The 21190-nt window shown below is 37.4% G+C and overlaps 1 protein-coding gene across 1 annotated transcript in view; it reads right to left on the bottom strand.

The window, feature by feature from the left end:
- Nucleotides 1-6480: 6480 nt before the first annotated feature.
- The window catches only part of LOC124556581 (palmitoleoyl-protein carboxylesterase NOTUM), a 325447-nt gene continuing 310737 nt past the window's right edge, over nucleotides 6481-21190 (bottom strand). The window contains exon 13 of the mRNA XM_047130546.1: nucleotides 6481-6898. Within this exon, the coding sequence (XP_046986502.1) occupies nucleotides 6597-6898 (302 nt within the window). The 3' untranslated portion in view covers nucleotides 6481-6596. The remainder of the gene's footprint in view (nucleotides 6899-21190) is intronic.

Raw genomic sequence — 21190 nt, 5'->3', positions numbered from 1 at the left:
TAATAACAACAGTGTATCTAAGTGAAACCACATTGTAACTGTTGCAGTTTGTAGATTATTTATGAAATAGGGAAGCCTTTCAAATTTACAACAGAGGAATACATCAATATGGTGTTTATTTATGGAAAATGTGATGGTAATGCTAAGGCTGCAGTTAACGAATATCGTGTAAACTATCCAACTCAGAGGATTCTGAATGCACGAACCATTTGTGGAGTATTCAGAATGTTACGGGAGGCAGCATTCATAATCAGTACGAGCACTCAATACGTGAAGACGATGATGAAGATTTAAGGATTCTGTTCAACATACCCTGGGTCCCAATACATGACATATCTTTCAACGATTAGGCATTTCACAATCTAAGGTATGGCATACACTGAAACACAATAGTCCTTACCATAAACAAAAAGTGCATCGTTTGCATCTGGGAGATCCTGTCCTTCACTTGGAGTTGTGAAACTGGTTAAATACTAATCAGCAGTTATACAAATACATTTTATTTACTGATGAGACACAGTTTACGAGAGATGGTATACACAATTATAGTTTACTCGAGACAGTATAAACTATTTACATAATGAGCACATATGGTCTGAAGCAAACCCACATGCAACAGTGCAGTGCAATTTCCAGCAGCAATTTAGCATAAATGTGTGGTGTGGTGTAATCAACACACGCTTTACTGGACCATTCATTTTCCCAGGGCGTCTAACTGTTTAGATGCACTTACAATTCCTTCAAGAAGAAATGTCTCACTTGCTCGAAGATGTTCCACTTGCTACGCGACTGCAAATGTATTTTCAACATGATTTCACACCTCCATATTTCACCAACGCTGTTACTACACATTTAAATGAACATTTTCTCCAGAAATAGATTGGTCGTGGTGCCACATGTCTGTGGCCACCCAGATCTCCCGATTTAACACCAATGGATTTTTGTGTATGGGGTTGGATGAAAGACATAGTTTATGAGGGAAAAGTCAGTATATGTGAGGCATTACTTACTCACATTATGAATTCAGTAGATGAAATTAAGAGCAACCCTGTGGAACTGAAATGAGAAACAAATTCTTTTCACACACATGCGACTAAATGCATTAAACTTGGTGAACATATTTTTGAACATTTATTGTGAATGTATTGTTAAATTGTATGTACACTGTACAACTTCCTTAGCACTGAGCTTTGTATTTTTCCGGTTTAACATGAATTAACGTGTGCTATGGTATTAATAAAAGCAGATTATCTGACACATTCATACAGTTTCAGTTAACCTTATTACCATCATTTTTCCAAAATTAAATTCTCTACAAATTCTGTTGAAAACTTTGTGCAATTGTCTGGAATTTAAAAAACAAATTGGGCCAAATGGTTAATAAATTAAAAATTTTACAAAATTACTTCTTTGCTTCTCTGGATGCTCTGGAAAACTACTGCAGATACACATCTGGGACATGTTTTATTAGATTCACCACACCAATAACAACAAAATAAATGGAAATCATGCTTTACTTTAACCTCGTACAGTTTTGTGATGGTTGCATATTAGTGAATTTGCTGAAAGGCAAAATCTTTTATTAGCCGCAAGTCCGTAACTAAACATTTGCGGACCTATGCTTACATGTAATTTTTTCTTTAGTTTATTTATAGAATAACATATTAAAATATTTGCATATCTTCATGAATCATCCTGTGTATAGCCAAAAAATAATATGGTAACAACAGTCATTGCCAATCACTACTGTAGCAGAGGAACAAGATTGAGGCTGTCAGTGCAAAAAGGTAAGACAGCTAGTTAATAATACACTTGGATGCCAAACATTGTGAGTATCTCAGCACTGAGCATTATTACTGCATCAGACAGTTGGTAACAAATGTAGTGGTTTCCAGAGTCGCACAATTACTATTGCTATGTAACTCAGGTGACATTAGGTCGTGAGATACAATGTTTTACATATGTGACCTTGTGGCATGGTAGCAGTTCATCTTCAGACATGGATTTTTTTGGCATTGTTATTCAAATTGTGCTCTCTCACTTTCGTAGAAGTATACAACAGGAATACAGCAACAAATTGTATGTAGGAGATAACATTAGCTTATGCCTACTTCCACAGTCATATGGACATTTCTTGTCCAAGACGACTTTTTTATACATGTCTTCATGAAAAGTTTGACTGCATTAAAAGTAACATTTCTTATCTCTCTTGCAGCAGGAGCCAGCTGTGCAGGTGATATGAGCAACAGATTACATTCCTGTCATCAAATATTCATCTGTGCTCCACATGTGTATTCAATTGGTGATGTAAAATGTATAAGGGTGCACAGACAATACGAATATCATGAGACAATCTCAGTTTTGGATGATTCTGTTGAAAACTTATTCATTCTGAATCAAAAGTTTTACCTACTGGCAATAGAGTGATAACTGTGGATGAGAAATAAGCATCTAGCCACAGTTAAATTTTGAGGATTCTGAGTTATAGATTTAACATCTTCCCTTCCCATGTGATGCAGTATTTAACTAAAGAAATAAATTAACATGTAATATATTTTCATCTAAAAAATGCGTGTCTTTTAGTATTCAATGTATGAAAGTAAGAGAACACTCACTGAGGAGTCAGTTAAGTGCATCAAAACTTTCCTTATACATTTCATAAAGAAAAAAAGTAAAAAAATAAATAATACTAATTACCATACATTATGAAGAAAAAATAATTTGTTTACATGAGAGATAATGTTTCAGTAGCAGAAGTATACCAAAAGCTGCTAACATATAGGTTAACTCTGTGAAGAAAGAAGTGTGACTAAAGTAAGTTAATTTTCCCTTCAGTACTTTCTTATTACAATGAAGTTACAAGAAACTGGATGAATTCAAACCTTGAGTTAATCCTTCCAATGTAAAAGTTGTGTAAAGATACAACAAAACCTGATATGTAAATTAAAAATGCCACTGTGGTAGATTCATAATGAAAGAAACTTAAAATATGACATTTTATGAACTTTGTACTTAAAAAGATCACACACACACACACACATTCAAATTACAATTTCATTCATTTATATATTGATACAGATGTTTCTTTCTTTTTGTTAAAACATTCCTTCATATTATGAATGAGAACACACATGATACTGGAGTAATAGTCTACAGTAATATTACTTATTTCACAAACCAGTTTTTGGTTGTTATATCATCATTAAGTACCAGATGACGGCATAACAGCCAAAAACAGATTTGTGAAATAAATATTCCAGAATATTACATCAGTGCCGTGTGTGTTTTCATTCATAATGTATGAAATATTTTACCAAGAACTGACAGAACAGTCAATCAGTGCAACATTCTTCTGTCATTTTGTCTTAAAATAATTTCATTTTTAAGGATGTGAGACACACAAACCATGCTTGGTATACTAGAACAATTCTATATAGATCATATGAAATAGCTTTCTCACCTCTCACCAGCTGTTCATTCAAAGTTTATTGAAGCAACAAAGTGATCCAAGCAATTGGATAAAAAGGATTAGGTCATTTTCATTCTCAGAAAGGGTAACTGCACTGATGTAAATAACTATAAATCTATATTTATGACCTCAGTCAGTTGTAGAAACAAGGAACACATTTTAGGTTTGCCTGTTCCCCAGTTTTTGGAGACCAAAATTCTCTGTTGCAGGAATCAATGTGGATTCTGTGTACAGTAATTTTTTTAGACTTACGTAGATTTATTAAAAACATTCATTTCTTTATTTATTCATAACATTCAGAAGAAAGTTGTGAATAATAGTGAAAACTCCATGAGGCTGTGCATGGCTGAAATTATGGCATGTAAAGGAGTAGGAATACCAGAAAATTGTAAGAAAGTGTGAGAAGGTCTGCAAATTATCAGTTCTTGGTCCAGGGACTGGCAGTTGATCTTCAAAAGAGACAAATGTTATGGTACATACTTTTCATAAACAACTGGACATTTGATGATAAATAATTAAAAACACCAACAATCATAATAAAATATCTACTAGTATGCTATTAGAGTAATTTAAAGCAGAATGATCAAATAAAAAAAGTTTTTGGAATGACAGATGTCTGAAGACTCAGTGTACGACTCCTAAAGTAAAGTATAAAAGCCATACTACATGATAACAGAGGATATTCAGAAGATCTAAAGGAGTCAAGTGCAATTTGTCACTTTTTTAATGAATGTGAGAGAGCCATAGGGATGCTTATTCAATTCCAATGCAGACACTACAAGCGAGGTATTGTATGCACCATTTATACTGTGGAAGCTCCAAGAAGAATCAAGAGCCATATTACTTCCTTCCATAAATGTATCACAAAATGACCATCATGGCAAAATGAGAGAAATTTGAACATATGCAGATGCTTATTGACGATCATAATTCTCACACACTATTTAGAAATGGAACAGAAAAGTTAAGAAATAATATTGTACGCTGAACACCCACCATTACACAAGTTAAGATTGTCTGTGGATCTGTGGAGTATTAAACTAGAAGCAGATATTGAATTCATTTTTACAAACTAGTGTAGATGTTTTAGGCCTGAATGAGGTAACAACTGACTAGTGTCCACAAATATGCTACAATGAAATACCAAAACCTTTAAAATAAAATACATTACAAAGTTTTTCACCATAACACTATGCAAGAACTGTAATAACCAAAGTTACAAGTTGAATCTTCACTTAATAACTATTGGTAAATATTCACTTACAATAGTAAACTACAACATATAAGGAAAATAAGAAGTCATGGGTGGATATAAAATCAGAGTGTAAATAGCAGTCACTGTATGAGGGATACACTGACAAACATCACATACACCCTAATTTCTAGCACAAAGTAACATCGATACTAACATACAGATCAAACAATATATGGATGCCTTATGGAATTTCTATCTGTTATTTTGGTGCTGTTTTGATATGTCATTCTGGAACTTATAGTTATCTAGAGCATAGTGCAACACATAACACTAGTTAAGAGCTCTTGGTATGGTATACTTTGTCTGCTGCTATGGTTAAAAATTCTTATGTACTCCAGCAATAACTGTAACCTTTCTTTTTGATTTGACACTGGTATGTGTGAAGACAAAAATCAAGTGTTACCTGATGATAGCCTCATAAGGTAAAAACAGATCTGTAAGAAATAAATACTAATGGAACAACCACAGTTTGTCTGAATTTCATTGTCAAGTGAACTTTACATCTTGTTCAGGACAAGAACAAGACAGATTATTACCTTTTTAAGAAATTATTTTCTCTGCAATGAAAAATGTTAGAATCTATACAATGACCACAACAAGAATATTAGACATGAAAAAAGAATTTTTCATTTATGTGAAGAATAAAGTTTTGGTATCTGTCCACATAATACTTTTTTTTATACAGTTGTTTGAATGATCATGATGCTTTGCTGGTGATATGTATCTCATGCTTTCTTTTCATTTTTCATATTTCCTTCTATTTAAGGCATTTTTGTCATTTTTCATGTTATTGAATCTTCTGAAGTTAAACAAAAATGGTGTAACACTTTTTTTGATAAATGAAATGCATTTTTGTTTAAAGTTAAAACTAAGTGCTATATTAGTAACTGATGTACTCAAACTACTGAAAATATTTGCATTTCTTTTCTATGTGACATTATTTTGATCCATCATTTATTTACAATTGTTGCTAAAGCTTAACAAGTGAAAAATCATTACAAACTGACTAGAGGATCAACACAAATAATAGCATTACTACATTAAGTAAGTTTGCCGTTGCTCAAGTTTTAAAGCTGATGTAACAATCTATATTATTCTTTAAATGTGGTTAGATTAAAACAGTTAAACATTACAGTTTTAATTATTACACTTCAGTACTCAACCAAAGAGAATCACATGATAACATGAGACACAGCATCACAACATAATATGATCCTGAGTTGTGTATCATGACTTAACCAACGGCAGCAACTCCATAAACTTCAAAAACATATACATCTCAAGGTTTGAACCATTTACTGAATAAAGTGTTTTAAAATTACTTACTTTTGTAGTTTTAATTTCTCATAACTATATTAACAATGAAATTATCAACTGTATCATAAAAATGATTCACTTTGTATCTAACATGTACCAATAACTTCAGATACTGCTTTTGATTCAAATTTAAACACTTGCAGTGATCTTCTTCATTAATAAGTGACAATACTGTAATTAATATATCAGTGGTAAACTGTAAGTATTTTCTTCACTTTTACTTTCCCTATTGCAGAATTGACTGTAAAGTGTTTGTGTACATTTATTGATATAAACATGATTTTTTCAAGCCTTTTGTGTTCCTTTTACTTTACCAAATAAAAGACAGGAAGTTTTGGTGATGACTAACTAAATAATAATATAGCAAGGAACTGCTCTGAAGATTTCTGACACACAGTATTTTGTAAGTTGAGTTGTAATGCAATGCAACTCATGTTGATCATTTTAGTTTTCTTTTTATTCCTGGTTTATGGATAGAGAAAACTAATTCCATTTCTAATATAGTTAATATAGTACAGTATGTCCAACATTATTTACATTATACTTGTACATGTTTCAGTTAGCTTGTTGTGTAAGTAACTGAAGCAATTCCTCATGATCCATATTGTTAAGTGTATGAATGTCAATATCAAGTGCATTTGCAACATTCACCATGTCAAGTCCAAATGATTTTAACAATTCAATGAAGTCCATTTCTTCTCCTGTATAAGGGTTCTGCAGTTTTGGACATGAATGATTGCATTGTGGCCACGAACACCTTTCTATTATATGATAATGACATGAGTCATTAGAATCTCTGGAGTTCTGATGTGTGTGTGATGCATATCTTGGTGAACGCATGCAGTTGTGCTGCCTTCCTGTGGAAAAACGAGAAATAAATTATGTAATTAGAAGATTCAATGCACCAAATTAAAAATGAAGGTTATGGTATTGTATTTGAGACTGAATGTGTGTTCCTATTACCAATATCTGAAAAAAAAATTGAGCAGGACCAATTGCATATCAATAGCAAAATAGGGCTTATGAATGTGAAATATACCTATCCGAGATAAGAAGAAGATCATTTGGTTCATTTTAGTTCCTATAAATAATTTACAACCACATGTTATTTCAACCCATAATCAATAACAAAGTGTGACATTTCATTCAAAACAACTGAGTAAACACAAAGCGACATGTTAGGAATTTATTTTGTCATATATTGTGAACAATCTTGAGAAAAATTTGTGAAAAACACTTTGACAGCTATGAAACTTTCAAAACTCATCATCATTAGGTTAATACATTTACAAGCAAGTAGCTAAACAGAGAAACCAATACTTTTTTTTAAGACCAATATACTCAACTAACCTGCCAGAACAACTGTAAAATGTATTTTTCACATGTAGCAATGTGATGCAGTGATGAAGATCGTGGATTCCTGTTTTGTAGGAAGGTAGATTTCAATTTTCCTTGGGTGGTCCTAATTTACATCTTCTTTCTTTTCACAAATTATTTGGAAGAAATGTGGGGAAAATTGCTTTGCATTCTAGACTCACACAGCTTAACATTAACACAGCTTCATTAACATTGGCAGATTGTTGAATTCTATTACTTTTAACACACACACACCTCTCTCTCTCTCTCTCTCTCTCTCTCTCTCTCTCTTGCCCCCTCTCCCCATCCAAACTGACCTTAGAAGGCCCAATGGTACCAACCGACTGCTGTGTAATCCTCAGCTGATATAAGCTGATATGTGTCACTGGATGCAAATACAGAGGGGCATGGTCCATGCACTGTTCTACTGACCATTGTCAGTTTTCATGAGCGGAGCTGCTACTTCTCCATCAGGTAGCTCCTCAATTAGCCTCACAGGGGCTGAGTGCACCACACTTGCCAACAGCACTCAGCAGACTCTGATGGTCACCCATCTAAATGCTAGCTAAGTCCAACGGTGCTTAACTTCCGTGATCTGACAGGAAACTGGGTTACCACTATGGCCAGTTGGCTTTTAACAAACCAAATCTTCATAAAATACCTCATAATGTGTAATTAGTGCTGATATTTCTTGGTGATAAGTTTATATTGAGGAACACTCAGTCCAACACATTTTTCATATTTCAACTTGCTTCTTTAATGCTTCTGTCATTCATGGCCATTTACTACGTATTAGAACATTTTGGCACAAAATTAATTTAGCACTATTTAGCTTCCTCAAACTCAACAACTGAAATGTGCTACCTTCATGATGAAAATTTGTTACTGGAATCTGTTAACAGAGTTAGTGCTGTGATTTCTTGAACATTTGTCCCATCTGAGACTATGGTGCACCATTTGGGTTTTCACTTTTTTTATTAGATTTCTTATGATAGTTTAAAATGACATCAGTAAGCTACAATAATTACGTAAGTATATCATTAATCTAGTAAGGTAAAATATTAGGATCTTGTATGGAATGGCTTTAATTTTTCTGTAACTATATCTCTCCTTATTTCTTTATAAATGACATCTGAACCTCTCAAATGACAATGAAAGGAAAGATTTCTAAGCAGTAATAGTCTGTGAAGAATGTAGAGCTAGTCCAGCACATTGCTTAAAAAGCAGCAGTACTGCCACAATTTCCAGTGCATCAGTGTTCACACCACCCCTCTCTTCCAACTGTTGTCTCCTCTATGCTGGTGATATGAAGTAATTCAGTTTTACAGCTGGTGCTCTCAAGAGTAATGAATAGTCCAGCTCAACTGTTACAGCAGCAAACATTACACATTCTCTTGAAGGTTATAAAGGTGTGAGAAGTTAGCAATATCCTCAGACATTCACTGTCACTGATAACTAGATGCATAGGAAGTTGCATATGTATTTCAGCATGCAATGAATATAAATGAAATTACATGGAATCTGAGTCTGTATATGGAAGAGTTTGGGTGAGTTTACACTGAAAGTTGTTGCTGGATCCATATACTGTGCACCAGACTGATCTGCAGAAATAACTGAAAATTTTAGAGAATGCCTCAGTTCATTAACAAATATTTCCCCGCTCATACTGTAATCATTTGAAAAAGTTTTAGCCACTCCACAATCAATTATAAAAATTAAAATGTTGTAAGTAGTGGATGAAATAAAGCTCCTTCTGAAACAATTCTAAAACCTTTCTCAGCAAAACTGCCTAGGACAGATAATTCTGATCCATGATAGAAAATGTTAGGTTTGCTGAAGCAAACAGAGGTAATCTCTTGGAGTATGTTTACACTGAAATTCAGATCTTGGACCATGATACATTTGTAACAAGGCTTGAAGGACTATATGACTCAAGAAGAAAGATCCTCATAAGAAGTAAATTTGATAAGGATAGTGTCAGTTTATTTCTCTGGTAGAGCTTGGATAGTTTAGCCTGGCAAGATACATCATATGATCAAAAATATCCTGACACTTATTAGTGGAAGTTAATAAGGACTCTGTGCTCCCTTTGCCTTTATGATGGATTGAAATCTGCTGAGGAAACTTTCAGTGAGGCATCCGAATGTCTATGGAGAAGTGGCAGTCTTTTCTTCCATACAAGCTGAAACTAGAGACGGTAGTGATGTTGGACATTGGGGTCTTGAGTGTAGTTAACATTCTGATTCATCTCGAAGTGTTCTGTTGTGTTCAGGTTCAGATTATGGGCAGCCCAGTTCATTTCAGAAGTATTATTGTCCACAAATCCTGACTGACAGATGCTGCTTTATGACAAGTAGCATTGTGATGCTGATACAAAAATCATCATCACTGAACTGTATCTCTACTGTCCACAGTACACCTGGCTTTCTTAAGTGCAATAAGGAAACTACACCATAACAATGAAAAACATTCCCATACCATAATACCATCTCCTCTGCACTTAACTGTTGGCATTGCACATGATGGTAGGTAAAGTTCTTCATGCATTTGCCAAACCCAAACCCTTCAATCACACTGCCACAGGACACAGTGTGATTCATCTCTCCAAACCACTCATTTCCAGTCATCCATGGTTCAATGTCATTGTTCTTTACACCACTTCAAGCATAATTAAGAACTGACTACAGGAATGTGTTGCTTACAAGGAGCAGTTCGACCATTGCACTCCATTCTTTCTAACTACCTGTGCACAGTTATTGTGTTAGTTGGTCTGTTTGTAGCACATTGGAACTCTTTATGTGGCAGAGTAAAGGTGAACCATTCTACTTGTTGAACTCCTGACACCAATATAAATTTTTCCTTTATTTGATCCCATTTTGTACAAAACAAATATATGATAGTTACACAAAAAAAACTATGCCATTTTTGAAGTGGAAATTCATAAATCTTTATTATTCACAATGTAATTTCTCTATTAATGACAACAACTTCTCAATTATTTTACCTGGAAATAATTCTTGTAAAGAAATATTCATAATTTAAGTTTTGTAAGAAAGAATTGGAGTTGAAATTTTTAGTGAGCAACTAGCTGTTTATTTATAAATTGGTAGAGCCATCATTCTCACTTCTCCATAATACTTTTCATTTTTCCAAACTTCTTCCTATTTCGAAGTTACTGATGTTCTCATGTTCCAGAATGTTTGAATTTAAAAAAAGTGGTTATAAAGTCCGAATTTGCCCACTTCCATTAAAAGAACTTGTTACCTCTCTAATTATTTGATTTGGGAAATTTAAGTGTTTAGCAAGTTTTGGGGAACTTTGTAATCTACACAGAAGTAAAAATTATTTATATGAACATATTCAACAAATCACAATCTATTGTAGACAGAAGAAGAAGAGGATGTAACAATGACAGCAACTCTTTGCCACCACACGAGACATCCTTCCAGGTTCTCTGGTTACGATGGTCGAGATTCAAACAAGTGGCTGAAGGTATATGAGTGTACAGCCAAATTTAACAAATAACCTATAAATTTGCCCATCTTCTGGTAATACAGATTGCATTTAAGAAAAATCCTCTTTTGCTTATTATAATTTTGTGTCCTATGATTTTGCTCCTTTACATGTTATTAATTAAAATGTAGTAACAGAGTTTTATTTTCATTCGTACGCATATCTGTAAGTAGGCATGCAAGACAAGGCTTGAGCCAGTCACTACCTAGCTAAATTGTAAAAACTCTGTGTTGCTAGCCAGAACCAGTCAGTCAGTCCAATGTTGGTTATCAAAATGTAAATTTCCTATTGAATTAGGCACAAGTTCGCATCTATATGTAATCACAATTAACATAGGGCAACACCTTATAATTACATAATAAACACCTTAGTGTCATTATTGTCCATAAAAAAGAACCGTTTATTATGTGTAGTTAATGATACAAATTGAACAATTACTTAGTGCAGTATGTAAACAAAACAAATTTCATGTTGTTTGATAGAAAGAAATTGACTGTGAAAGAGTACTGGAAAAATGTTGCCACTCTGTGAAAACATTTGTAATGTAGATGCTGACCTGTGACATTATCGCAGAAGGTTGAGGCATTGGGTATTGGAACTTATGATAGCGCACATTATTGACGACACAGTGGCTCCCATCAGGCCATGACAGAGCTGCCGTTTACGTGATGAGAAACCCGAGTTCAAGCCATATTCAACAAATCACAATCTATTGTAGACAGAAGAAGAAGAGGATGTAACAATGACAGCAACTCTTTGCCACCACACGAGACATCCTTCCAGGTTCTCTGGTTACGATGGTCGAGATTCAAACAAGTGGCTGAAGGTATATGAGTGTATAGCCAAATTTAACAAATAGGATGACACTGTGTGTTTGGCTAACGTGTTTTTCTACGTGGAGGGCACTGCCAAACAATGGTATGAGAACAACATGGAGAAGTTCTTAAGCTGGGAAGTATTCCAGATGGAACTGCGCAAGTATTTCGGTGACACAATGACAGAAGTGCAGTGTCCAGGAGAAACTACAGTATCCTACATTCAAGATGTCTTGGAGGAGTGTAAAATAGTGGATCCTAGAATGAAGGAGAAAGATAAGGTTGCACATCTCATGAAGGGTGTTGCTGAGGACATGTATCAAGCCCTACTCCTGAAGGAGGTTTCAACAGAAGATGATTTCATAAAATGGTGCCATTATATCGGGACAATGCATCAAAAAAGAATTACATGCAAGAAGTTTGAACGGCTTCCAAATGTTGTATCAAAGTCTGTGACGGAGGAAGGAACTGATTTCACAAGTGTTCTTCATCAGACAGTGAGAGAGGAAGTTTAGAAGGTACTTGGATTTCATGGCGAGCAAAAAACCGAGACGCTTCAAGAGGTCATAAGGGAGGAAGTGGAACAGACATTGAACCCAATTTCTCGTCCTTCATTTCCCTTTAAAATGGTGAAAAGGTCAAGACCAAGGTGGAGTTACATTCCTACAATGCCACATGAGAACCTGTTTGGGCACCAAGGAAGACTGATGTCTGGAGGACCCAGGATAACCAACCAGTATGTCTCCAGGGCGGACGACCAGGATATGTGGTGTGCTATTGTCAAGAAAGGTGGTGGATTTTTGATTATGCCCGCACCAGAAGACAGTAACCCATCTTAGCTGACGCCAACTCCGGGACAATGAAGATTAACAAGAAGATGTGGGTGCAGGACAATGTAGGTCACCATCGCCACAAGCTAGCCACTGGAGAAAATGCTCCCCAACAAGCCGACCAAGGTCTCCATCATTGTTTAGAAGCTCCAGTTGATCACCCAGCCGCCGCAACCTGGAAAACTAAAGGGTGCGACCTTGCTTAGAAGTGAGGTCACTGAAGAAAAAAAAAACCTCTGCTGTCAATCACTACAAAGATGATAGGGAACTACATCAATATCCTCATGGATGGCCGACCAGCCCAAGCTCTTGTTGACTCTGGAGCATCATATTCAGTAATTTTGGAGAAGTGCCATTGCCCGTTGCAGGAATCCATATTCGGCAACAAAACATCTCTGCTGAAGGTTGTTGTTGTTGTTGTGGTCTTCAGTCCTGAGACTGGTTTGATGCAGCTCTCCATGCTACTCTATCCTGTGCAAGCTTTTTCATCTCCCAGTACCTACTGCAACCTACATCCTTCTGTATCTGCTTAGTGTATTCATCTCTTGGTCTCCCTCTACGATTTTTACCCTCCACGCTGCCCCCCAATACTAAATTGGTGATCCCTTGATGCCTCAGAACATGTCCTACCAACCGATCCCTTCTTCTGGTCAAGTTGTGCCACAAACTTCTCGTCTCCCCAATCCTATTCAATACTTCCTCATTAGTTATGTGATCTACCCATCTAATCTTCAGCATTCTTCTGTAGCACCACATTTCGAAAGCTTCTATTCTCTTCTTGTCCAAACTATTTATCGTCCATGTTTCACTTCCATACATGGCTACACTCCATACAAATACTTTCAGAAATGACATCCTGACACTTAAATCAATACTGGATGTTAACAAATTTCTCTTCTTCAGAAACGTTTTCCTTGCTATTGCCAGCCCACATTTTATATCCTCTCTACTTCGACCATCATCAGCTATTTTGCTCCTTTACTACTTTAAGTGCCTCATTTCCTAATCTAATTCCCTCAGCATCACCCGACTTAATTAGACTACATTCCATTATCCTTGTTTTGCTTTTGTTGATGTTCATCTTATATCCTCCTTTCAAGACACTGTCCATTCCATTCAACTGCTCTTCCAAGTCCTTTGCTGTCTCTGACAGAATTACAATGTCATCAGCGAACCTCAAAGTTTTTATTTCTTCTCCATGAATTTTAATACATACTCCAAATTTTTCTTTTGTTTCCTTTACTGCTTGCTCAATATACAGATTGAACAACATCGGGGAGAGGCTACAACCCTGTCTTACTCCCTTCCCAACCACTGCTTCCCTTTCATGTCCCTCGACTCTTATAACTGCCATTTGGTTTCTGTACAAATTGTAAATAGCCTTTCGCTCCCTGTATTTGACCCCTGCCACCTTTAGAATTTGAAAGAGGGTATTCCAGTCAACATTGTCAAAAGCTTTCTCTAAGTCTACAAATGCTAGAAACGTAGGTTTGCCTTTCCTTAATCTTTCTTCTAAGATAAGTTGTAAGGTCAGTATTGCCTCACGTGTTCCAGTGTTTCCACGAAATCCAAACTGATCTTCCCCGAGGTCGGCTTCTACTAGTTTTTCCATTCGTCTGTAAAGAATTCGTGTTAGTATTTTGCAGCTGTGACTTATTAAACTGATAGTTCGGTAATTTTCACATCCGTCAACACCTGCTTTCTTTGGGATTGGAATTATTATATTCTTCTTGAAGTCTGAGGGTATTTCGCCTGTTTCATACATCTTGCTCACCAGATGGTAGAGTTTTGTCAGGACTGGCTCTCCCAAGGCCGTCAGTAGTTCCAATGGAATGTTGTCTACTTCGGGGGCCTTGTTTCGACTCAGGTCTTTCAGTGCTCTGTCAAACTCTTCACGCAGTATCACATCTCCCATTTCATCTTCATCTACATCCTCTTCCATTTCCATAATATTGTCCTCAAGTACATCGCCCTTGTATAGACCCTCTATATACTCCTTCCACCTTTCTGCTTTCCCTTCTTTGCTTAGAACTGGGTTTCCATCTGAGCTCTTGATATTCATACAAGTCGTTCTCTTATCTCCAAAGGTCTCTTTAATTTTCCTGTAGGCAGTATCTATCTTACCCCTAGTGAGATAGGCCTCTACATCCTTACATTTGTCCTCTAGCCATCCCTGCTTAGCCATTTTGCACTTCCTGTCGATCTCATTTTTGAGATGTTTGTACTCCTTTTTGCCTGCTTCATTTACTGCATTTTTATATTATCATACATTTCTTCAATTTCTTCGTCATCTGCAGAGCTAGTTGGCATATAAACTTGTACTACTGTAGTAGGTGTGGGCTTCGTATCTATCTTGGCCACAATAATGCGTTCACTATGCTGTTTGTAATAGCTTAACCGCATTCCTATTTTCCTATTCATTATTAAACCTACTCCTGCATTACCCCTATTTGATTTTGTGTTTATAACCCTGTAGTCACCTGACCAGAAGTCTTGTTCCTCCTGCCACCGAACTTCACTAATTCCCACTATATCTAACTTTAACCTATCCATTTCCCTTTTTAAATTTTCTAACCTACCTGCCCGATTAAGGGATCTGACATTCCACGCTCCGATCCGTAGAATGCCAGTTTTCTTTCTCCTGATAACGACATCCTCTTGAGTAGTCCCCGCCCGGAGATTCGAATGGGGGACTATTTTACCTCCGGAATATTTTACCCAAGAGGACGCCATCATCATTTAATCGTACAGTAAAGCTGCATGCCCTCGGGAAAAATTACGGCTGTAGTTTCCCCTTGCTTTCAGCCGTTCGCAGTACCAGCACAGCAAGGCCGTTTTGGTTATTGTTACAAGGCCAGATCAGTCAATCATCCAGACTGTTGCCCTTGCAACTACTGAAAAGGCTGCTGCCCCTCTTCAGGAACCACACATTTGTCTGGCCTCTCAACAGATACCCCTCCGTTGTGGTTGCACCTACGGTACGGCTATCTGTACCACTAAGGCACGCAAGCCTCCCCACCAACGGCAAGGTCCATGGTTCATGGGGGGGGGGGGGGGGGGGGTGGCTAATAGGAAATAGGTAAAACCTACAGGAAGATGTGTCATTCATGTGGGTATAAGTGGCCATACACAGCCCTTAGAATTCATCATCTTACAAGAATGTAGTCACGACGTCATTCTCAGATAGGACTTTTTGAAAGCTTGTCAGGCAATTATGCATTGTGGTTGCTCGAAGATTATGCTAGACAAGATGAGATACTGTGGACAGGAACACGCCCATCTGAGTGCGTGGAGACTATGCGTGCTGGATGAAGTGATCATTCCAGCAGTCAGCACTAGAAAAGTAACCGTCATGTGTCATGCCATGTATCAACCCACGGGTCTTGTAGTGAAATGTAAGAGAAGCATACCACTGAAGAATAACTTGGTCATCCCAGCCTCTGTCGTCTCATTTAAGAATGGATTCAGTGAATTGTGGATAGTTAACTGCCACCGAGAACTGCAGATCCTTCCAAGATGCATGTGTGTAGCAAAGACTGAGCCATTAATTGCAGAACAGCTGAGTGTCATAGAAACCTCCCATGCCAAGTCTGTGGGCGAAATTAGTGTTACCACTATGAGACAAGATCTTCTAGCTCAACTATCACCAGATCTAAGGAACAACAGAAGAAGCTACTTGCCACTCTTGAAGAGTTCTCTGAATGCTTCAATCCACAGGTAAAGAGCACATTAGAGAAATCGATGGTGAAGCACCAGATTAGCAATGGAGACAATCAAACAATAAGCCAGAGAGCATACCATGTGTCAACAATGGAACGCCGAATAATTTGCGATGAGGTAGACAAAGTGATGAAGCATGACATCATTCACCCTTTGCAGAGCCCATGGTTGTCACCAGTGGTTCTCGTCAGGAAGAAGGATGACAGTTAGCGCTTTTGTGTTGATTACAGGAAGCTTAATAAGATAACTAAAAAGGACATTTACCCTCTTCCACAAATTGACGATACACTAGATTGTCTGAAGGGGGCTAAGTTTTTCTCAACCATGGACATGTACTTGGAATACTGGCAAATCGAAGTAGATGAAGCTGATCGTGAGAAAACTGCATTCTTCACCCCTGAGGGCCTGTATGAGCTTAAGGTAATGCCATTTGGTTTGTGTAATGCACAAGCAACTTTTGAACGGATGATGAATAATCTTCTAAATCACTTGAAGTGGACAATGTGTCTTTGTTATTTAGATGACATTATAGTGTTCTAAAGACATTTGATGAACACATAAAAAGACTGAGGGCCATTCTTAAGTGTCTCCAACAAGGCGGACTGAAACTTAATCCAAGAAAGTGTCTCTTTGGAGCAAAAGAAATCAAAATACTTGGAAACCTTGTGTCAAACAAAGATGTGTGGCCAGACCCAGAAAAGGTGAGATCTATAACGGAATTTCCTATTTGTAAAAGTATTAGAGATGTGAGAAGATTCCTAAGATTATGTTCTTATTACCATCGTTTTATCAAAGACTTTTGTATCAAAGCCAGGCCACTCCACGAGTTGTTAAAAACTAATACCAAATTTATCTGGGGTGGTGCTCAACAAGATCCTTTTGATGTGCCGTAAAAAGCTCTGATGAATGACCCTGTACTTGGTCTGTACGATGAGAGAGCACCTACAGAACTACACACAGATGCCAGTGGGTATGGGATCGGTGCTGGTCTGGTGCAAATTTTGGATGAAAAAGAGAAGGTTATAGCCTATGCTTTTAGAACACTTACAAAGGTCTAGAGAAACTACTCAACTACAGAAAGAGAATGTCTTGCTGTGATCTGTGCCATGTGCAAATTTTGACAATATCTCTATGGAAGGACATTCACAGTTGTTACAGACCATCATTCACTTTGTTGGTTGACAGGTCTTAAGGATCTAATAGGGCGACTCGCTAGGTGAGCATATGTCTTCAGGAGTATGACATTACCATAGTGTACAAAAGTAGAAGAAAACACCAAGATGCCAACTGCCTCTCAAGAAACCCTGTGAAAGACCATCAAGACATTGATGAAGATAGTGACTGTCTCGCTGCACTCCAGGATCTCTCTGCTAAGCAGAAGGAGGACACCACGATATCTCAAATTATGCTTGCCTCAAACCAGTCAGAGGATGTGAAAGGACAATTTAAGGTAGTTAATGGATTACTTTGCAAGAAAAACTTCGATCCATTTGGAAAGAGGTGGCCGCCAGTGATTCCTAAACACATGCGCTTAGATGTTCTACAGAAATTCCATGACACACCTGAGGACAGACATTTCGGATTTATTAAGACATGCGATAGAATCCGCAAGAGATTTTTCTGGCCAGGTTTATTCAGAAGTGCTTGTCACTATGTGTCGCACTGTCGAGAGTGCCAGAGGAGAAAGGCAGTTCCTCAGAAACCACCTGCCCGACTCATACCAATTCCACCAGCCAAAACACCTTTCCAGTGTGTTGGGATTGACCTCCTAGGACGATTTCCAATGTCTGCTAGTGACAATAGACAGATTATTGTTTGCACTGATTATCTGACATGCTATGCCATTACAAAAGCCGTGAAAACAGCTGAAGCATTTTAGGTAGCCAAATTCATTGTGGAAGACATTTATTAAAACACAGTGCCCCAAGGTCGTTAATTATGGATCAAGCGAAAGATTTTCAATCGAATCTTGTGACACAGCTAAGCTGTCAGTGCAACATAATTCATCACATGATGACTGCCTATCATCAGTAAACTAACGGGCTTACTGAATGCCTTAATAAGACCTTGGCCAACATGCTATCAATGTTCATCAGTGTTGAGCAGAGCAATGGGGATGAGGTGCTACCTTTTGTGACGTTTGCCTACAACACCACCAAACAAGACACCACACAATTTATGCCATTTTTCCTGGTGCATGGGTGTGAAGCGACTATGACGATGGACACTGTTTTTCTGTTACATCCTGATGATGTGGATTATGACTACATCAGCCAGGTGATAACCAGAGCTGAGGAGCTCTGCAGTTAGCATGACTTTGCATGCTGCAGGCTCAAGAAAACGATCGCCAAAGGTATGACACGAGCCACCGCCCTGTTGTCTACCAGCCTGATGACCTCGTCTGGATCTTCACTCGTGTTTGGAAGGTTGCTCTCTCTGCGAAGCTACTCAGGCACTAATTTGGACCTTATAAGGTTGTAAGACAGTTGTCTGATGTTACTTATGAAGTTGAAGATTTCGACACCGACAAGATGACGAAAGATCAGAAATACAGTCCACGTCCTTCGAATGAAGCCCTATAAGGATCCTGCAAGCCAGAGTAAATTCAAAGCTCCAGCAACAGGCAACAAGTGGAAAAGTGATGAATAGCATAGTGGAAAAGGAAGTTCTAAGACGATCACCACCAGGGTGAGCATCAGTCATCGGGAGTTGGAGTATGCAGGACCGATGACTCATTCCCGGGCAAGGAGGATATAACACCGAGAGGCTGTTCTCTTAAGGAGGGAGCAATGTCGCAGAATAAGCTGAGTGGCACCATCACTGTGGCGTATTGGCTATGATACTAGATTATTGCATGGAGGATCCTGAGTTCAAAACTCACTTGAACTTTTTAATTTCTGTATTTGGGTCGAGGAAATTCCAGAAGTACCCACAAATATCAAGAATCATTGTACTGGAATGTTCTGTAACTGTATATATACCGTATGTGCTCTAGCCAGAGGCAGTTCACTCCATGCTCTTGTACATGCAAGTGCTGAATAAACCTTCATTAACTGAAGTTAGTGTTTGCCATTCATCTAATTACACCGTCTTCTACGTGACAATGTATCAACTGCTTGAATTACTGATTATAAGCTGATCATCATTATTTCACTGATGAAATAAATGTGAGAGGATAGCCTTATAAAGTGGTGAGTTTGCATTTTAACAAACTTAGTTTCTGAAAAGAAGAATCACTGCTACCAAAGTAAAATCCATGTCAATAATCTTGTGAGTGATTCCTTCTACTGATTTCATTAGATATTTTACACCCATCCTGCTCAATGCTCAAGAGTCCCTGTCTATTATACATGAGGTATGTGTGGTCTTAGTTTATTTGTGGTCTTTCCTTCACATTTACATTTCACAGTAACATCACCAAGAATCAAGTTGTGTAGATTTAGAATGGTTGAAATGCCCCTGATGAATCTATTACTCAGACAACGTCCAATAACTACCCACATCTGAAGTCACTGAGCTCTTCTGACTAACCCTTTATCCTGTTACTGCTTCTCTACTGACAGTATAATACTCCCCATCTCCTTTCATACTTGTGGGTCTGCCTCTCATGATACATACGAGGTGTAATGGGTATAAGTGCAGGTATTTCCAATGGTGACTGAGGATGGTGTACTGGACAGCATTATGTCAGTATTGACTTCTTTTGCAAACTAATAAATGTAGCTACAATATTATGAGTAGTATGTCTTTAGGTTGGTTAGTATCTCCAGGTACATGTCCAAGAGCAAGTCATTAATGCTTATTTTCCACTGGGCTGTATGTCAGGGGTTAAACTGTGGATGCATGGATGCAAAACAGTTGGTCTGCACTGGCAAGCATTGTCTACTTAGCGGCACAGTTACAGCTTTTCAGAAAACATCAGTTAGTATATTACTTGATATATTTGTGGGAAGACTGTTCAACACAGGGAAGAAATAACCAAGACATTGGTGTATCCATATTAAGATACCACATATAAAAATATCTGCACTCATACCTGCTACACCCAGTATAGTGGTCAATTCTGCATCACAAAGGGTGTCTTGATGCTTTCAATCAGATAATGTGCCTGCAGAGGAACTATGGTTCAGGTTTGGGTTAATGTTTAATGAATCTCTACCAAATAAAGACTTATGGGCACAGTTAAAGACAGTACAGATGTCTCATGCTCTTGAAATAACACCAGTAAAATATCTAAGGAATAGTAGTTGTTGTACAATAGCTACAAAGTAAAGCATAGAAACACAAACAGGCAACTCTTAAACAAAATGTGTTTGGCATACAGAAGAGTATTTTTGAAACGTTCAACAAGTAGTGTGCAAGATCTTGTTGCAGGACCTCTCCCACAAACTTATAAAGTTTGGGTCATTTTAAAAGACTGTCATCTTTTAGGCTTCAGTTGGCGAGGAGAGTTAGAAGATCATATGTGTGATTCAAGGTCAAGTGGGCAGAGCAGGTACAGTCAGGTGGATGACAGCATTTTAACAGTTGAGTGCCAAGCTCAGTTGGATGGGAGGTGATGGGCACAAGCTGAGCACCTAATGACATTCTGGGGCTTTCTGGGAGACCGTTTCAACCCAACAAGGCATGAAAATTAAATTTACTGTCATTAATGTTTCACTTCATCTAATAAATCAACAGAAAATCAGACTGTACTACACTGGCCATGTGAATGAGATAAACTCACTGATGCCTGCAGTAAAGCCTCTGAAGGTAATGTTTGTATGCCTAATCAATATTTTCACAATTTTAATTAAGAAGACAAATGCATAGTTATGTTAAGAGGTGATAAGACAAATGAAAAATATAAGATACAATTGTAAGCAGTGAACATCATAAGTTTGTACATCAAATAGTTTTGATGTGATAATCAATT

The sequence above is a fragment of the Schistocerca americana genome, chromosome X, assembly GCF_021461395.2.
Source record: "Schistocerca americana isolate TAMUIC-IGC-003095 chromosome X, iqSchAmer2.1, whole genome shotgun sequence".
In the NCBI taxonomy this organism is placed as follows: Eukaryota; Metazoa; Arthropoda; class Insecta; order Orthoptera; family Acrididae; genus Schistocerca; species Schistocerca americana.
This window is presented reverse-complemented; position numbering and strand designations above follow the sequence as displayed.